The following is an 18,855-nucleotide window of genomic DNA, read 5'->3' as shown; positions in this document are numbered from 1 at the left end:
AAATAAGAGACAGCGAAAAAGTGAGAGAAGATGTGTTCTCATACAAGTGACAACAAATCTGTTCTGATCGTTTTTATCACTTAGAGTTAAAGAGGAGACCATAAACAGGATTTTCTCACTTTATGAAATATAAATCAACACTTTAAATATGCTGTTTTCATGTCTTAACACTGATTTGTTTATAGTATAGAGGTATTTGCAGCAAAACTTGCTTGTAATGTGTCTTACATCTAGCATTAGCGATGTATTGTTTTGTGTTGGTTGGGTCACATTTGGTCCTCTCTTAAACCAGAGCTCATCACAGGTAGCCCTGCCCTGACTCCTCCCCTACTTTCTGGTCACTGTAGCTGCATGTTTTTGCCACTTTTTGAAAATAGCAACATGCCCCTTTACTGGACTTTATGCTTTCCTCTTTGCCGAAGAATGAAAATAACTTACTCAGCTGCAAGTAAATTACATTTCAACTAGCGAAGCAGTACTAGATATACCAAAAGAAGGGGACTTTGTACATTGACTTAAAGAATCTCTAAACCTGTCGATAGACTTCAAAAATTGTGAATTTTGAAATTAGGTTTATAAGCCATGACATCAAACACAATCTTACATCAGCAGAATAGAAAGAAAAGCTCCTGCTGCCAAAAGTATTGCTTCAAATAAACCAAATGTATTCATTAAATACTTTTTAGTAAGGTTTTTGAAGTGTTTCAATATTTAAAATGCTTGTAAAGCGCTTAAAAAAAAGAAAAGCTACAAATGATCAGAGGTCGCAGTATCGTGTTTTTACCACCAGGTGGAGCAACTGACTGAGAAATAGACGCAAAAATGATAAATGATGCTGCAGCTTGCACACAGACACACACAGACACACACACGCAAACACAAAGCCCCATTGAAAAACTCTGTTGCTATGACGTCACTCCTCCTTCCTCATCAAGCAGAAAACCTCAGTTTGTCTGACGTGTGACATTATTGATGTTTAATGACACGCTGCCCATAATAATCCACAACAATATCATTATGCATGTCCTATCCTTATTCTGCCCTCTGCACGATGATGGAATCTGATTTCAATCTCGATCTAAAATTCAAACCTGGGTGCTTCTTGAATGAGGCGAGTTTTTACACCTCAGACACTGAATACAGAAACATTCATAACATCACAATTACTGCAATATCAGAGGAGATTCAAATATTCTTGAGAGAATACATTTTGCAAACAGGTCATGGAGGGAGTTTAATCAGTAGGCGATGATAGGAAGATTGTACTGCAGAAGTGACAGGAAAGTGAATGAGATTTGGTGTGACGCAGGTGAATCCATCTCAGGAAGTTGATTCTGGTGTATGATGTAAATTGAATGTCTTTAGGATGACTAAACATGTTATTTAAACACATGAAGTGGGCTTTTTGATTAAATCTTGTTGTTTAAGCGATCAACCGAAAACCCCCCCCCCCAAAAAAAACATTTTGTTCCTCTTAATCATTGAATGATGGAAATATGTGATGTTTCTGTGTCTGTTTGTGGTCTCAAAAAGAGACACAAAAACGCACTAATATTTCACACTTTCACTTCAGCCTCTGTCTGAAACAGTTTGTTTAAGCTGCTGTCTCTTTAAGGGTGGGGTGGGAGGAGGGAGGGGCGTTGAATTCTGCAGGGCTGCCAGGGAAGGGATGTTCTCCAGTGTTGGAAGAAGAGAGCCAATGTAAGAAGTTTCACCAGTTTCTATTGATGCTTGAAGCTGTCCTAGGAAATGTTGGTTTCATATCAGGGAACTACCACATGACATTAAGAACAAGTCTGTGACGCCCTCTGGAGATTCAACCTAAGATTACTCCAACATATTTTTTTACTTTGTAGTCTGAAACTTTGCCCACATTTGAAATGGGAATCCAGCATTGTAGCACACCATATGTGAGTTATAAAATGGGGATCTGAAGAATAGGTCAACTTCAAAGAATGTCTGATCCAAAAGCAAAGTGAAAGCTCTACGGCAGAATTTTCATAGATTATTTTCAGCCATGGATGAATCCACGTGTGGTATTCTAATACGTTTTTGGAAAAAAATGATCGAAGAGAAGATACATTTTCTGACCAACAGGGGGCACTAATGGCTTCAGCTTTTAAGGATCTTGTGTGGCAGAGAGTTAGGTCTTCTCTGCATCTGTCTATGATTGGAGAGAAGAGGACATGGTTCAAGGTCAAACACAAAGTAACACAAAAAGGTCACACACTCAAGTGTGCACAAACACACCACACCACACACACATAGCGGTTTTGTTTGTGTCTAGGAGTTAAATGTTTTCAGATTTGAGACGATTTGAAACTGTCCTGGGAACCAATTACTCTGTAGTGTGTGTGTGTGTGTGTGTGTGTGTGTGTGTGTGTGTGTGTTCTGCTGCAGCACTGCATCGCCTCAGGGCAACATCTGTGTTAATATGGAGGCTCTCTCTCCAGAGCGAGAGAGCGAGAGAGAGAGAGAGAGAGACAGAGAGAGAGGGTTTGTTTCAGATTCAGCTGACGTCGGCAGAAGGAGACGAGATCTCCTACATGTTTGTTCACACACACACACACACACACACACACACACACACACACACACACACACTCCATATTGTATTACTGTGCTTATGGATTACTCGACTAGTCTGCAGATTTGTTCAGTTTGCAGCAGTGACACATTGTCATGACGTAGGCGTGTTAAAAAAAAAACCCAAACAGAAATAGCTGTTTCAACTCTCCCAAAACACACCAAACCTTCTGAAGAACCTTCAATATACTTAACAAAACACAAGTGATGCTGGTCTTCAACTGCCTGGAGAGAAAAAAGAACTCTTATTGTTTGCTTCACAATAACTTTTTAAAATCAGAGCCAACAAAAGTCACAAATGAAGAAGGCTGCAGTAAACTAATCAACATCTGTTCTCTGACATAACATATCTGTTATTTATGAATGGAATCTGCTTGTTTTGAAGAAAGCTATGTATGCTTATTTTATCTCGTTCATCTAAAATGTATTATTATTCAAACTTTCCTGAACAAGCCGTATTTGGCCTAAATAAATGTCAGATTATCATAGTGCTGTAAAAAGAACAGCGCTCCCTCTAGTGGAGGTTTGAAACAGCACAAAACAGAAATGTTAAATAAACTATCAGTTTCTTGAAGTCATTTAAAATGAACGTTTGCATATAATGGCACATGTTTAACTACTGATTATCAGAATAAAAGTCAAAACAGTCTCGTTGTGAATTTAACTTCATCACAAACATACCTGCCTGGCTGTGGTTTTAAAACAGATTAAAGCTAAACTTGTTTCTGCTCAAGACGTTTTACCTAAAAATAAAAACCACTTTGCTTTATACCGTTTATTTAAAACCAAGTGTATAGTACACACAGCAAAATTATATATATATATATATATATATATAACATTTTTTATATTTTTATGTAATTTAATTTTGCTCTGTGTGATTATCTTCTGCTATCCTGCTTTGCTGCTGTAACACGGGAAAAGTTTGTGAGATGAATAAAGGATTATTTTATGAGGTGGTGGCCTCTAGTGGCAGCTATGAGTACTATCAAAAAGCCCAGAGGTCAAGTTACAAGTGTAAAATGTGCAAAGGTCAATTTAGGATGTGTCATGTCAACTTTACTTTTATGTAAATGGATGATACATAGTTATTTTGAACAACAAACATTTGTTTATTTAATTCAAGTGTAGGAACATTGCCACAAATAAAATTATAAAACACTAAACAAGTTTCCTTTTATAATGCAACAGTTTCAATGAATAATGGGAACTGTAATGTCAAAAATTAAAGCACAGCTTTGAATGATACAAGTTAAAAACAATTTAAAATCTATACTTGTTTTTAGAATATCACAAAACAAAAACATTTTTCTTTTTTACACAATTGTGTTCATGTTGAGGCCAGAATGTATTTTAAAAGTTGGGTTTGTGTGCAAGTGAATTATGCAGACCAATATATTTTTTTAAAGAACTTCTTTTTTAAAGAAAAAACCTTTTTGTTTTTCTATCTTTAACAGTTTTTAGAGTGATTTAAATAAAAATGAACGTGTTTCTACAATCACGTGTTATGTCTGTCGTTGTTCACAGATTTTTCTTGACAAATATAAAGACAAAAAAGTCCTTAAATGTAAGAAAGTGATTTTAAAATAACTGATGCAATTTGGCATGTATTCAGGGTCACAGAGGACTCACATTTAGAGAATGAAAGAAAAACGAAACATCTTTAAAATCAGGAACAGAAAAGACAGGAAGAGGATGAGATGATCATAATAATAACAGGTTACATATTAATGAGGAGAGAGAGAGAGAGAGAGAGAGAGAGAGAGAGAGAGAGAGAGAGAGAGAGAGAGAGAGAGAGAGAGAGGGAGAGAGAGAGGGATGGAGGAGGAGGAGGGGCTCTCTCTCTTTCCTTTTCTCTTTGGACGCGTAAAAACAGGCAGGAAGCGCAGAGCAGCGCGCGAGAGAGCATAGCCCCAGCAGCAGCAGCAGCAACAGCAGCAGCAGCAGAAGAAGAAGAAGAAGTGCACGCTCACACAAAAAAAGACAAGAAAGAAGAAGAAGAGGTTGAGGAGGAGAAAGCAAGTGTTGGATGTAGCAGGCGTTTGGCGGGGAATGAGCGGCTCTCTAACTTTGTGACTGAGACTCTCATGGTGAGAGGAGGACGCAGAGGATGGGAGTAACCTGGTCCTCCAGATGTCTCGCTCTCTTTCTAGCTCTACACATCGGTAAGCCTCTTTTATATTTCAATGTTTAATGACAACGCTGCTGAAATAAACGGCTGATTTATTTGTCTGATTTTTTAAAAACATTTTGAAAGACCAAGAGTGACATCTTCTGCATTTTTCCTCCTGTTTTAAATGGCAGAAATATCATTTTAGACTGCTTTGTAGGTCATCTTGACCAACGAATCTGTTTTAGGATTTCATAAATAGAGATGAAATAAAATTACAAGAGTCGCCTTGAAAAAATATAATGTGTAAATATCTCTTCGGAATAACCGGCAGAAAAAGAGAGGCACAATTCGTTTCAAGAATCAAATTAAATGTTTATAATTCTAATTTTAAAGTTGATTTCGTTTCAAACAATATGAAATTATTTTTTATTGACATTCAATTTATTTTTCTTTCAATGTTTCAGATTTGATTTGGGTCACAATGAAGCAGCGAAAGCTCGTTTTAACGGGGCTACACATCATCTCTGAGTGTGTCTGTGTTTGATACAAGTGTGTGCGTGTGCGTGTGCATGCGTGTGCATGTGTGTGTGTGCTAACAAGGGGAATGCCCCCATCCCTCCCTCCTCCTCCTCCTCCCCTGCTCCTCCCCCTCTCTGCACCTCGGTCGTCCTAAAGTGAAGACATTTGTTGATTTTTTTTTTTTTACTTTGAAAAAAAAATCACATTTTGACATTTTCAATGTCAAACAATTAAAAGTGTTATTTCGGTTTCGTTTGTGTCATATTTCTGGTTTAAGATTATAAAATTTAGTATAAAACAAATCGATGCACCTCCGAATTCTCGTTTTTCCAGAATTACAGGATCATCAAATATGGCAGAAATGAATTGTTAAAATGTCGAACCGGAGTTGTCCTCTCGGTTTGTAGCTCGTGCTGGCTCCGTCTATCCCGCCGCAGTGTGCGGGGCTGCATCAGCTCCGGCACACCCGCATCAGCTCACATAGCACCTCCTTATTAATTTCATCTTTATTTTACTCTCTGCTTCGGTTTTCTTTCATCAACGGAGAGAAAACGAAGCTGTCTCCTTAATTTTCGATGCGGATGTTCAATACAATCCGGCGCGTGCATGCTCCTTATGCACGACGGAAAAATAATTATAACTGATCTATTTTAACATAACAAATCACGGGTTTTTTTGTTTTTTTTAGCGTTTGGAGAACTCCATATGAGCTCCATGCGTGGTAAAACCCCCCCAAAACTATCTGCATTTGGAGGACTAACAAACTGGACGCCTTTAATATCTGCAACAATCAATGCAAATACATTGAGGAGAAATATGGAGATGGTTCATGTTTTCTGCTGTTGCATTGCATAACGACGCTGTGGAGGAGGGCTGTGTGTGCGTGTGTGCGTGTGTGCGTGTGTACGCGCGTGTAGCTGGTAGCAGAGAGAAATGCTGAATTATTCAAGACAGAATCCTCACCAGTGCTATTGTTAGAGAGAGAGAGAGAGAGAGAGAGAGAGAGAGAGAGAGAGAGGTTTGAGCCTTCACGAGGCAGAAATGAGTGAAATTGTGTTTAGATTCATGAGCTTGTGGAGGTTAGAAATAAAAGACGTGAGATATGATTGTATTAATTTGTATTTTTTTTTTTTAAATGAGTCTCGATCAAAAAGAGACGATAATGAAAACCAAACCGAACGAGGGCACAGAGCTGCTGAATTATTTCACACACACTGATTAATACATGGAGAGAAATCAAATAAAATCGATTAATTAGTCTGCATTACAATGACACCCCTCCCTCTCCTCATTCCAGTTATTTTTAGAGGAGTAGCCTGCTGCGGACTGCACGGCTTCATTTGGTCTGACTCTTCATCTTATCGCTCTGTGACACTTTAGAAATGTGTGCGGGTTTTTTTATGAACGCTTTGTTCAGTTTTTTTTATTAATAATCTAGAGTCTGTGAAAGGTGATTTGGCGCGCTGCTGCTTCTGTAGCCTACATTTTTCTTTAAACACTAATACATAGCATTGACATGTGTAAACCTGCACGAATCACAAACGATTTCGACGCACAATTAGACAATCCCAATCTCCAGATATTAATGTTCTTTCAAAGGATATTAGTTGCAAAAGTTGCTGTTGTGAAATGGTTGTATATTTTGGGTATTTTTACGCGCGAACATAAACGTCCTGTTGTGCGTGTCTGAGGGTGGGTGTGTCTGCTACAGCACGCTGCTTTTGGCAGAGATGCACTGCAGGCAACAGTGTGTGTGTGTGTGTGTGTGTGTGTGTGTGTGTGTGTGTGTGTGTGTGTGGAGGTGGGGTGAATGAGTGCGAGCGTGCTGGATGGTGGGAGGCGTGAACGCAATAGCTTCGCGCGTCTCCGTTTGTGCGCGTGAGATGGGACTATCTTGTTTTCACTCATATACTTAAAAAAAAAAGGACAAACAATCTGAATATAAAAAAATATAATAATATAGTTAAGGATAGTTGAAAAACAAATGTTGGTATTAATTACAGCCGAACATGTTTTAGGGATGGAGAATGAAAGGAGTTTAGAATAAAACGAATCAAATCGGAGCTGGTTCTGCAGATGTGATCAATTAATACAAACATTATCTTAAAAAATCTTTAGAAAAAAAAACGCCAGTGAAAGGGAGAAGGTCAAATTAAAACACCTAAAACATAGAATTGAGGGGGGGGGGTTATTTTTATTTGATTTGATTAATGTCAGTTTCACATGACAAATAATTAATATATAGGAATTATGTAGAATTAAAATAATACTAATAATAAATTGATATAAATGTGTAATTAAAAAAACGAAGAGTGATGTAACAGGCTGCAGTGATCTTTTGTTATGGGGAGAGCTCTTCATTCATATATTTTATGATTTGGTGTCTTTATCTGCAGCTGATTGGCTCCTTAGAAAAAAAACAGTAGAGAGACAAAAAAGGAAGTGTTTCAGATGATGTAATGCCTCCTCCAAAGAGAGAGAGAGAGAGAGAGAGAGAGAGAGAGAGAGAGAGAGACACTAGACACTAAAAACAGTACACACATTATCCATAAGTCATTCATTTCGTTACGTTAAAAACGAGCCAACAAATAGGTTCAAATTTCAGTTTCAAAATGGTCCCAATTTCAGATTTTAACTCAAAATGTATGTGTATTTTGGATTTTTCCGCTGCTTAAAGTTCTACTTAGAAATGTTTTTATAAAGTCACATAAGCTTTACATTTTTAGAGAATATTTCCATGTTTATCAGTTTTAGTGTCTCCAGATGCTTCTTTACCATTTAAAAGTGACAATTCTATTCAAGAGTCTGCGTTTTAATTGATTTGATTTAAAATGTGTGTCGTTAAAGTCATAAAGTGGTCCAGACCCCTGTTGTGGAACCATGTTGGGTCACTTGGAGGTCACTATCAGTCAGTGTTGGTTTGAGCTGATGAATACAAGTTTGAAAGATGTTGATTCAGAGTTTACCTGATTTTTGTTGCAGTGTATGTGAGCAGCTACAAGCATAATACACTTTTGTCTCTTAACTGTCTGCCGCACAGGTGGATTGTAATGTAGGCTTGAAGGTGTGGATTTGAAAAAAAAAAATACAGCCCCTCTATTTCTACCTCATTGATATTTTATCCTTTGTTTTTCATAAATGTCCATCATGAGTCAGGCAACGTTTTGATGTAGCTAAATACTAAATCTGCAGAGATTTCTTCAAATAAACATTTTGTAGGCAGAAGTTCAAGGTAATTTAGTGTAGTTTTTGAAGGTTACATCTAGTTTTACAAAAAAGTGTAGTTTGTGTAGTACTTTCTATGTGTAGTCGTTTTAATTTGTATTTTGAGATAGTCTACGTTATATATGTAGACTCTATTAAGGGTTTAAATGTTTGTTTTCTAGTTTTTATGTTGTGTAAATGTATGGAAAGTCGATTTCATTCAGTAGCTCTATAGAAGTCTCTTTTTTCATACTTTGTTTAGAAGTTTGTATCTGTTGTTTGTTTAGTTTTTTTTATATTTGTTCGTCTTTTTCATCATGTCGTTTGTTTAGCAAATTTTATATCCAGTATCGTAGTCATTGTAAATAACCCTTTAACAGCCGCGTCTCGTCCAACACGTCATGCTGTGTTAGTCCACAGTTTGATTGAGTGGAACCGGACAGCCGGCATGTTATTATCCAAACCAATCAATCAGCCTGATCTCCTGCTCAATGAACCACACACACACACACACATGCACACACTTAACAGAGGTCTTGTTAAGGGGCGTTTGTGTTGTGTTATTACGCAAATACTGAGGGGGTGGGCGGCATGTCAGATTGAGTTTTACATTTGAGAAACTGCTTAACACACACACACACACACACACACACACACACACACACACACACACACACACACACACACACACACACACACACACACACACACACACACACACACACACACACACACACACACACAGAACACTGATTATATTACCAAATCAGTTTCAACATTTTTCTTGTTTCTAAACTATCTGTTACTTACTTCTTTAGTGTCTCTTCCATCATTTGCTGCTCTATTTGAGTCAGACTGAAACAAAGGAAATCAATGAACAGAGCCATTAGTGTGAGGAAACAGTGACTCCTTTAACCGCAGTTCGTCACTGTCACATTAACTCTTAGGAACATCACCAAACCTACTTTTAATTCAAAGAAAATCTTTGTCTGACATGTGAGCTCAACTGTCCACCTCTGTTCAAAAATTACTTGTTTTTTGGCTGTTATGGTCAAAGCTGTAAAAGATGATAACTGAATGTTGTGATCATTTTGGAAGCATAATTACAAATTATGTACAACAACAAGCATGTATTTTATTAGTAATCCTGCCAAACCCAACATTTGCCGAAGGGGATTCTTGAGAACCTTTATATCAGTTTTAGTGATGTTTCTGTGCGCTTGTTGTTAATGTTTAGTAGTTTTCGAAAAGTTCCATATTTGGTAGATGTCATACCTAGTTGTTCAAGAGTTTTTTTTCTGGTAGGTAGACTTTGCAACCATCTTTTAGTACCCTTCAGTATCATCTGTTCCTATTACCCTTTTAGTCTAATCTGTGTGTGAGATTTCCTGTTGGGGTAGATGCCACTGAGTGACAATTTGAGATAATTCTTTTGGACCCGTTTAAGGTGCTTTTTCAGCTCCATTTTTGGGAAACAATTGCTTTTTTAAATACACTATGGCACATCTTGCAGTGACCTTTTGTGGCCATTTTGAGGGACCCCCCTAGAATCAAAGGAGACCCTTTAGGCTGTTATGGGATCAGCTTTAAGGAAATATGGTTCTATTTTGTGGTACTCTTTTGAGGATATTTAAAGAAGACCACTCAGCGACTGTTTCAAGGACCATTTAACCTTAAACCAAAGGTCCCTTTTGAGGATATTTTAAGAGGACCATTTAGAGACTGTTTTAAGGTACCCTTTTGAGATTTTATGGGAACCACTTTGAGGCTATTAGGGAACCTTTGTAGACTCTTTTAAGGGAATTATTGTGAGATTGTTTCTTTTGGCCTTATGTCAGGTATCCTTTAATGACAATTTGAGGTAAATTATTTTTAGACCATTATAAAGTACCCATGAGAGTCTGTCTACAGAGCACCTTGTTGACTACTTAAAACTATTTTCAGACTATTTGAAGATACCCTTAAGAATTATTTTAAGGTACACTTTTGCAGCTGTTTCAAGTTTTAGTGTTTATTTTTTTGTTTTTGCAACTCCTTTGAGATACCATTTTGCTTGTTTTTAGGGCAATGCTTTTAGTACTGTTTCAAGATGTCCTGAAGCGTCTTTGTGAAGTACTAGTACCTGTTTTGAAGGACTTTTGTTTTCACACGGGACCTGTTCCCAGATCTTTTGGATAAAACTCCTGCACTGCTAGCCCTTAGGTGGACTTATCCTATAACTAATTTACCTGATTTTGTTCCTCCTGAACATCCATAGCTGTTGTTCTAAGTGTCTAACATTGCAGCTGATGCATGAAAATTGATACAAGTTTAACTCTGGTCTCATCTCATACAGACACTGAAGGTCCCTTTTTGTCTTTGACGATGTTTTGGTATTTGCCAATGGGCTTGTACAGATGCGTGTGGCATTCATGATTAAGGAAAATACGTACTTCCTGTTTCCACAATGCAGGACATGAACTACTGTCGTCGCTGTCAAATTTTGATAGGCAGGAATGACTTTCATCTCCTTGATCTCATACCTTAAAATATCCTTAACTTGACATGTTCCTTCCTTTCTCTTTGTCCTCCCCGCCTTTATTTCCTTACCTCTCCTCCTTTCTGGATCTTCCTTCTTCTCTTCTTCCTCAATTTGCAGTTTCCGTGTTGCAGACGGTTCTGGTCAGTGCTGGTCAATGTGACTCTGTGTTTAAAGGCTTCTCAGACTGTCTGCTGCAGTTGGGGGAGAACATGGCCAACTATCCCCAGGACCTGGACGACAGGGAGAACCTGCACAAGATTTGCAGGTAAATTCACATCAAATACAGTGTTCAGGAGGTGGACACATTTTAAATGTGTGAAAACATGTGGTACTTGTGCCCTAATGAAAGGATAAGTGCTCAGTGAAGACACCCCTCATCCCTACTGAGTTCCACCCAACCAAAAGAGCGCCGCCACCTTTAACAGACACAGAGAGCAATGAATTGTGCTAAAGGTAGTGACAACGCTCATACTACCTACCCTACCACATGAGCCTTTCTGCCTTCTGACCCCCATAACTCAACCATGTAGACTGATGTGAAACCACGAGCTGTTAACATGCTGTAATAACTTGACCCTGCACAACTCTAAAAGAACCTGTTCAATGATAAAGCAGCCAAATGGGAGTGAGTATGTTTACATGTTGGAATATGTAACATTTCTGGTTATTTTCACCACTGATATGTGAATGTGCGCGCACATAAACACGCCTTGATATTCAATTGTGTGACTTTTTGAAGTGCTCCAGTGACACACGGCTCGAAAATAATATGAGTGATTAAAATGAAACCCTAAGGGGGACCAAAAGTGTGAATATGTGCAAGCCAGCTGACCCCACCCCCACACTCATCACCCTCCCCTTTTATCCTCCTTTCATCCCACCCCACCACCCAAAGCGGGTGGGCACCAGATGGCAGAGGAAGCCCCACCCCGCACAAAAACACACACATGATTTTTTAATTCAGTGACAGCTCCATCACAGCGGTGTTGAGGCGTGGCAGAAGGGATGTTTTAATACGCCTCCTCACACACACACCTACACACACACACACACACACACACACACACACACACACACACACACGTTAATTGCTCAGAGATGTAGCATCGACACGGCTCAGTTCAGGAGGTCAACATCAATAAGAGCAGATTGGAAGATTGGATTAGATACGCTGTGCGTGTGTGTGTGTGTGTGTGTGTGTGTGTGTGTGTGTGTGTCTGGCAGCGGCACGCGTTGGTGAGCAGGCTGGTGTCGTCTTTACATCAACTGGGAGGAGGAAGGAGAATAAAAAGATGAACAGATTGAAATGAAGGACAAAAAATAGCAAACGGGAGCCAAAAAAGTAACGATGAAAAATAAGAAAGAATAAAACACCAAAAAAAAGCAAAAAAAAGGAATGAAGTGAATGAAGAAATGAAACTAAAGGAGAAAACAAGAAGAATGATGCTGCTTCAATTTAAATAAACCATCATGGTTTTTGAGACAGAAGGGAAGAGTAAGTAACATAAAGAGAAAGAAAGAAATGGAAAGGGGAGAGAAAGGAAAATCTTGCAGAAATAAAGGAAAACATTAAGGGAAGAGGATCGGGGAGCAAGATATAAGGAAAAGAAGATAGGTCAGAAGGGTTAAAGAAGTAGTTAAATAAATAAAATTAAGTTAAAACTAGAACCACAGATCAGCTATTCTTATTGCATGTGAATTTTAAAGGTCCCATATTATACTTTTTCTGGTTCTATATGCTCTTTAGTGTGTTTTTTCAGGTGTCTCGTACATGTTATTTATCTATATACATCAATTTGCTAAAATTCAATGTCCGCGGAAATGCAGCTTCTCCTCCCTCCTGCTGTTAGCAGAAGCAGAAGCCACATAACGCTTGACCCCCAGCCCCCCTCTTTGAAAATGTGTGTTGTGACATCACAAGACAAAGACGTCACTGATCCAAGCCCATTGGCTCGTTGTAGCTTGTAGTTTAAGGGGTCCAGAGTCTAAAAAAGTTTGAGAAGCCCTGCTTTAGTAGACACATAAATTAGATGAACCCCAAAAACGGCAATAATATGGGACCTTCAAAACAATATATTCTTTTGTTTAGTTTGTTTCGCTGCGGCAGGACTCTGAGGTCAAGTTAGCAATAATAAATATGCCGCGTTCGATTGGATTTAGAAATAAAGAGGTGAAGTTCATGAGAAGAGTCCAATTATGTTTAGGCAACAAAACTTATTTTATGTTCTTTATTGAATCAAACAATAACTGAACAGGATCAATGAAGGTAATTTTACAAGTCATGGTGCAAATGATGCACTTAAACCTCTTACAGTGACCGACTCAAAAATAACCTTCTTTAAATGGTTTTAAATGGAACTTTGTCTCTGCCTTAAGTAACGAACGACTTCACAATTTAAGTCTTTAATATACTATCCTCTAACAGAGAACTTTGTACCGTTCTTTGTTACAACTTATTTCATGTAGTGGATGGAAATAGAACTTTTGTTAATTTAAAACATAACATATTGGGGGTTTTTTTCAGGAAAAGGAGGATGTTTGAGTAAACACAAGTACTTGTTTTCAAGAATACAAACTTGTCCTCATAAGCTTCCTCATCACTGTGTTTTCCGTGCTGCCGCATTCTGGGATGACTTCCACTCTTGGCTCTGTTTCTTGACTAGATGATGCATCCAGTTTCAAACCAGCCTCCCTGCAGTCACAGGCTTCTGGTGTTAATGCTTGCTGTGTTTTCTCCTTCCAGTTACTGGGATAACTTCCACTCCTGCGCCACGACGGCGCTGGCAGACTGCCAGGAGGGAGCGACAGACCTTTGGGAGAAACTGAAAAAGGAGTCCCGCAACCTGGATTTCCGTGGGAGTTTGTTTGAACTCTGTGGCGGTGGCAACGGGGCCTCTAGATCAGCTGATGCCAGGGGCCTCGCGATGGTGCTAACCACGCTACCCACCATACTGACTTGGCTGGCGTTTTAACAGAAACAAGGAAAACATAAAATAAAACACAAAGTGAAAAGAAGAAAAAAAGGAAAAACACACGAAAAAAGAAAATAGAAAAAGAGTGATAGCTACTCTTCGATGCCGAAAAAATACAACTCCGAGGACTGAGTTCGACTTCATCACCAGAAAAATATTCCCTAACTGGATTTTTTCTACATCACTGTACGGCGGCCTAGTTTGCCTCTCTGGGACACCTGCAGGCCGTCCTCCTGCAGTGCTCATCCAATCACACGCCGACCCGACCTGGAGGTCGATAACATCAAATATTCACAAGCCTTTGAACTGAAATGATGACAATGATGAAAATTTGATGGATCCTTGCCCGCTTACAATCGTGGAATTACACACTATTAAAGTCAACCATGAATTATTGATGTTTAGTAGGCTAGGCCTAGACAGCACTATGTGACTGCAGGGTGCTGACACAATATCGGTCTATATATTAGAGTTGCCATATAGCCTGAGGAACATATTCATTCGCAAGGCGAGGCCAAGCTCAACGCCACAAAATCAATAAGACAAGCTGCGGCCTCGAGCGCAAGTCGCCACCACGAACAGTTTTCCTTTTTTATCGCGCCAACTTGACTGTGTTGATCCCGGTAGGTTTGATTGACTGAATGCTTAACGGTGGTGTAATATTTGTAAACTTATTGGCTGTTTGTTGTGTTCAGGCTACGGTCACACCAGCTTTAAGCACGGATGCATTTTGCACCAATTTCATTTAATTCAAAGGAAGTCACCACTGCACAAAATGTCCCCTGTACATGTCGGACTTGAATGGCTAATTATTGGCATTGACCAAACGCAAAACTCTGGTGATGGTGCTGAGGTTTGACCCATGCAGCATGGCTTGCAGTCAATCTCGGGTCGGTGATGCATATTCAGAAATTTACATTTTACTTTCGTTGGTTGAACTGGCTAGCTTGCTTTCATTTAGAAAATCGACCCCACGTGAAGAAACCTGCTGGTCTCTGGTGTGACCGTAGCCTTTTCCCTCACCAAGCTCTGAGGTGCAGGGATGTAGTTGAGAGTGTACCGCCTGCTTTTCATAAAAGAACAGTTTAACTGATGTCGAATTGCATGAAGTCAGATCAGACAGTCTCTAACCATTTCAGGAAATGAGCACAAACTGCTAAAATACGGGCAACTTTTGGTGCTATTGGTTATTCCTACAAGTCAAAAAGGTAAATGGTTTTAAAGCAACAGTTTCCAGCCTGTTTTGTAACAGACACAAAGAAACAGTAAAGTTTATTGCAAAGTTCAAAATAATAATGAGCAGTTTTACCAGATTCAAAGGATAAAACATGCTATCTTTAAGTCAGCCAGCCAATGACGCCAATAAACTACATGTGCTAAGGTTAGCAAACAGCTCAGTTTAGCGTCCACCATAGTGTACAAGGGGAAAAGGATCGCTAACAGTTCAGCTATGCCAGATAAAATGAGGCGAGATAATCACTTTAGCACCTTAACCATATGGATGATGATTAGCTCAAAGTTCAGTTTAGCAGGTAAACCAGACTTATTCTGGTTCGCTAATATCTATGTTTAACAAAATTGGAATTAGAGTAATCTTAGTTTAAGACGAATGCAAAATAATGGAAACACACAATTATAATGTGATTAATCCCTAATAAGTACTTAGTTTCAACATTTAATTTGATGAAAAATGTAATTGTTTAATGTTGGTTGTTGTTGTTAGTTTTCCTATAACTAGTTGTTTTCTCGAGATCATCATTTATCTTGGGATAACAATGCTAGTGTTTGTGATTTTTCATGATAATGAGCTCAGAGATCTCAAGAAAAAGACTGAAACGTAAGAAAACATTATAGCTGAGGGATCACGTAGTGAAGTCGAAGTAGTTGTCGACAAACATTTCTATCGCCTAAATTTTTGTTAGTCTGCAATTGTGCTCATCTCCTGCGATCCCATGAGAACATGTTGAGAGTGTAAGCTGTTGTAGGACACATCGGCCTGATGGAAACTTTACAAAGGACCTCTTTGGCGTGAAGTAGAAACACGGTATAATTAACTTTTTTCCATATTGGTGGTGGATTTCTTAGTGTTCCTCCCATCCTGTCACATTCCTGCTCAGCAGAACCATGTGCTAGAAATGAATGAATCTGTGAGCAAAACGGTTACTGGATTAAAAAAAAAAAATTAAATACAGTATTTTTCAAAGTCGACAGCAATACAAAGACGTGACTTCATGGCCAGTGTAGCTATAAAAAATCTAACCGTGGCTGAAGAGTGATATGACTGTTGCCATTTAGCACATTCCCTTTTCATATGTTCATGCTAGAAGATCTTAGAGTTGATATATTTTAGGTCTGTATGTTAGATTTAAAAATATGAGTCCCAACGGTACAGTAGCATCGTAAACTACATAAATACAGTAAATAAATTCAAGGAGGTTGGTTCTTTCTTTGCTGAGGCACAGATGACATTTCCACTGCCTTCCGTCGGAAAAGATGTGTAATTTTGTTTGTTTGTTTGTTGGTTTGTCTCTTTGTTCAGTTATGAGGAAAACTAAAAGAGTTTAAATAATGAATTTATTCCAAAAATAATCTATCAAGAGAAAATGTATATCAAAGATTTTGAGAAACTAAAAAAACTCTATTATAGACAGTTTTAACACAAGATTGATACTTTACAGATTATAGGCCTAATGAAATATAAAAGAAGAAGAAGATGAATAAAAGATGCTAAAATGACAAAGAGTAATAAATAAAATAACTAATGTTTGAAAAGAAGTGTGTTGTCTTTGTTTTCAAATGTGGCTTTAAGAGCTTGGGCATTTGGGATTCATTCAAAGATGATGTATATGTACACACACACACACACACACACACACACACACACACACACACACACACACACACACACACACACACACACACACACACACACACACACACACACACACACACACACACACACACACACACACACACACACACACACACACACACACAGATGGTGAGGTTAGGAGTGTATTCATTATTAATGAGGGAGAGCCCCTGAGCTGCCACACGTCTCAGTACTCAGTTTATATTGATCGAGAGAAGGAGGAGGAGGTGGTCCTGATGCTGAAGATGTTTGTTCAATCTAACGTGGACAATCCAAAGTGCCACACCTTTAAACTGAGTAGGATTAAACTGATCAATGACTCTAAATAGCAAGCACCCAAGACTTTCTGATGTTGATCTGGTTGTTCATGCACTGAGAAATGATTTCAGAAAACTTGTATGATTTTTTTAAATAACTAGAATCTTTCTTAAAGGTATGAAACTGGATTTCTTTACATGCTGCAGAAGAAAAGAAAAGAACATAGAGAATTATAAAAGTTCTGATTCCATTGTTCAAAAAGAAAAGCATGGAGCAAACAATAGAGCAGATATTTTGGGGGAAATTGAGCCATAATCTTAGATCTGTATTTAAGGCACAGATTCATTTTTAAGGTGATATGTTGATATTTAAAAGTAATTTTAAACAAGTTTGGCATTATTCAGCTCCATTTGGGGGTGCAAGTGTCTTTTAATTCACTTGCAACAGTCTTTGCATTGTAACAGGCCTTCTGGTGACTTTCCTCAGTTCGAAAGGATTCTGCCTCTTTTTTTCCCATAGATTTTGACCCTTGAGTCACAAACACCTTAAAGGCCTCACATCTGGTATAGCACATGCTTTAAGTAATTCTATTAAGTGTTAAGTGTTGTACAGGTTTAATGAGGATCATGCAGGTTTTCATCAGAGCCGCAGTTTGCGTGCTGCAGGCTCCCCGGGGGACACGCATGCGCTGCGTGTCTGCGCATTAATATGGATGTGATGTGATGTGAAGTGAGGGAGAAGACGAGCTACAGAGGAGGGAGCTCCTTACAGGATAAAAATAAAACATAAAGACCGGGAAAAAAACACTTCCATTTTATTTGTGTTAAATACAGCGTTAAAAGCTGCAGAATAAAAAAAATAAAGCCTGACGGGAAAATAAGTGATTTCCGATGTTGTTTCGTCAAATAAAGGATATTATCCTATAAAAATAGGATATACATAAATATATAAATAAAATGCTTCATTGATAATTAATCCCCGTGAAAGACATCCATAGCCTTGGCTGCTTTAAGTTCAGTTAGAAGCCAAGGACGAGAAAATGTTCGATCATTTTCTGTCTCCAATTTAAAATCAATACACTTCTCATCCAGTTTCCTTGACTCTAACAGTAACACGTCACATTTAGTATCGAGACAATATTTTTCTTTGACCACATGACAAATTATGACAACAGAAAGGCCTACACACTAAAGGCAAACAACCCCCATAGGAAAAGAAAATTCAATATTAAAACAATGACGTTATGGTATTTTTTCGTTAAAAGAACTTATATATTCTGAAGTATTACTTGTCTTTTTTTTTAGCACGATGCCAAATGAAAATAATAACAAAAAAGACAACAAAAAAAAAGAATACAAAATGTCGATTTTTCTGTAGGCCCTACTTTCCACACTTTCAAATCTTTTAGAAAGCGGCAGCTGACAGGCCTACTATTTCCTGGAACATTAAAAACCAAACAAAAAATCCAGATAAGCAATTATCGCCTGTGTAGAAAGAAACCGGGGCAGGCGAGACTCCAGCCGAGCTGATCATTAAAAATGTATGGAGGGAAGCCTGCGAGAGGGAGGAATTCCCGCGGGATTTGGAGAGTCCTCTCACAGTCTAACCACGATTTTATATTCATCAGTAATCTGCCAGCATCCATCACTGATAAAAAAAACAAAAAAAACAACAATGTGAGTTATTTTTTGACCATTTGCTCGTGTGATAAAATGATGTAAGTCAAATCAAATTGAAGTAAGGACTTGTGAATATATGATCTGATGTGGTGAGGTTCAGACTGGTGTGAGAAAGCAGCAGGGGTTCTGAG

The 18,855-nt window shown here is 38.4% G+C and overlaps 1 protein-coding gene across 1 annotated transcript; it reads left to right on the top strand.

Moving 5' to 3' along the window:
* The first annotated feature begins 4,443 nt into the window (after window positions 1–4,443).
* nrn1a (neuritin 1a) lies at window positions 4,444–16,690 on the top strand. Its single transcript, XM_079361905.1, has 3 exons — window positions 4,444–4,751; window positions 11,061–11,208; window positions 13,687–16,690. Exons 1-3 carry the CDS (start codon window positions 4,697–4,699, stop codon window positions 13,913–13,915), a joined length of 432 nt encoding a protein of 143 aa, XP_079218031.1. The 5' UTR covers window positions 4,444–4,696; the 3' UTR covers window positions 13,916–16,690.
* Window positions 16,691–18,855: the final 2,165 nt, after the last annotated feature.

This window comes from Symphodus melops, assembly GCF_947650265.1.
Source record: "Symphodus melops genome assembly, chromosome: 14".
Lineage (NCBI taxonomy): Eukaryota > Metazoa > Chordata > Actinopteri > Labriformes > Labridae > Symphodus > Symphodus melops.
This window is presented reverse-complemented; position numbering and strand designations above follow the sequence as displayed.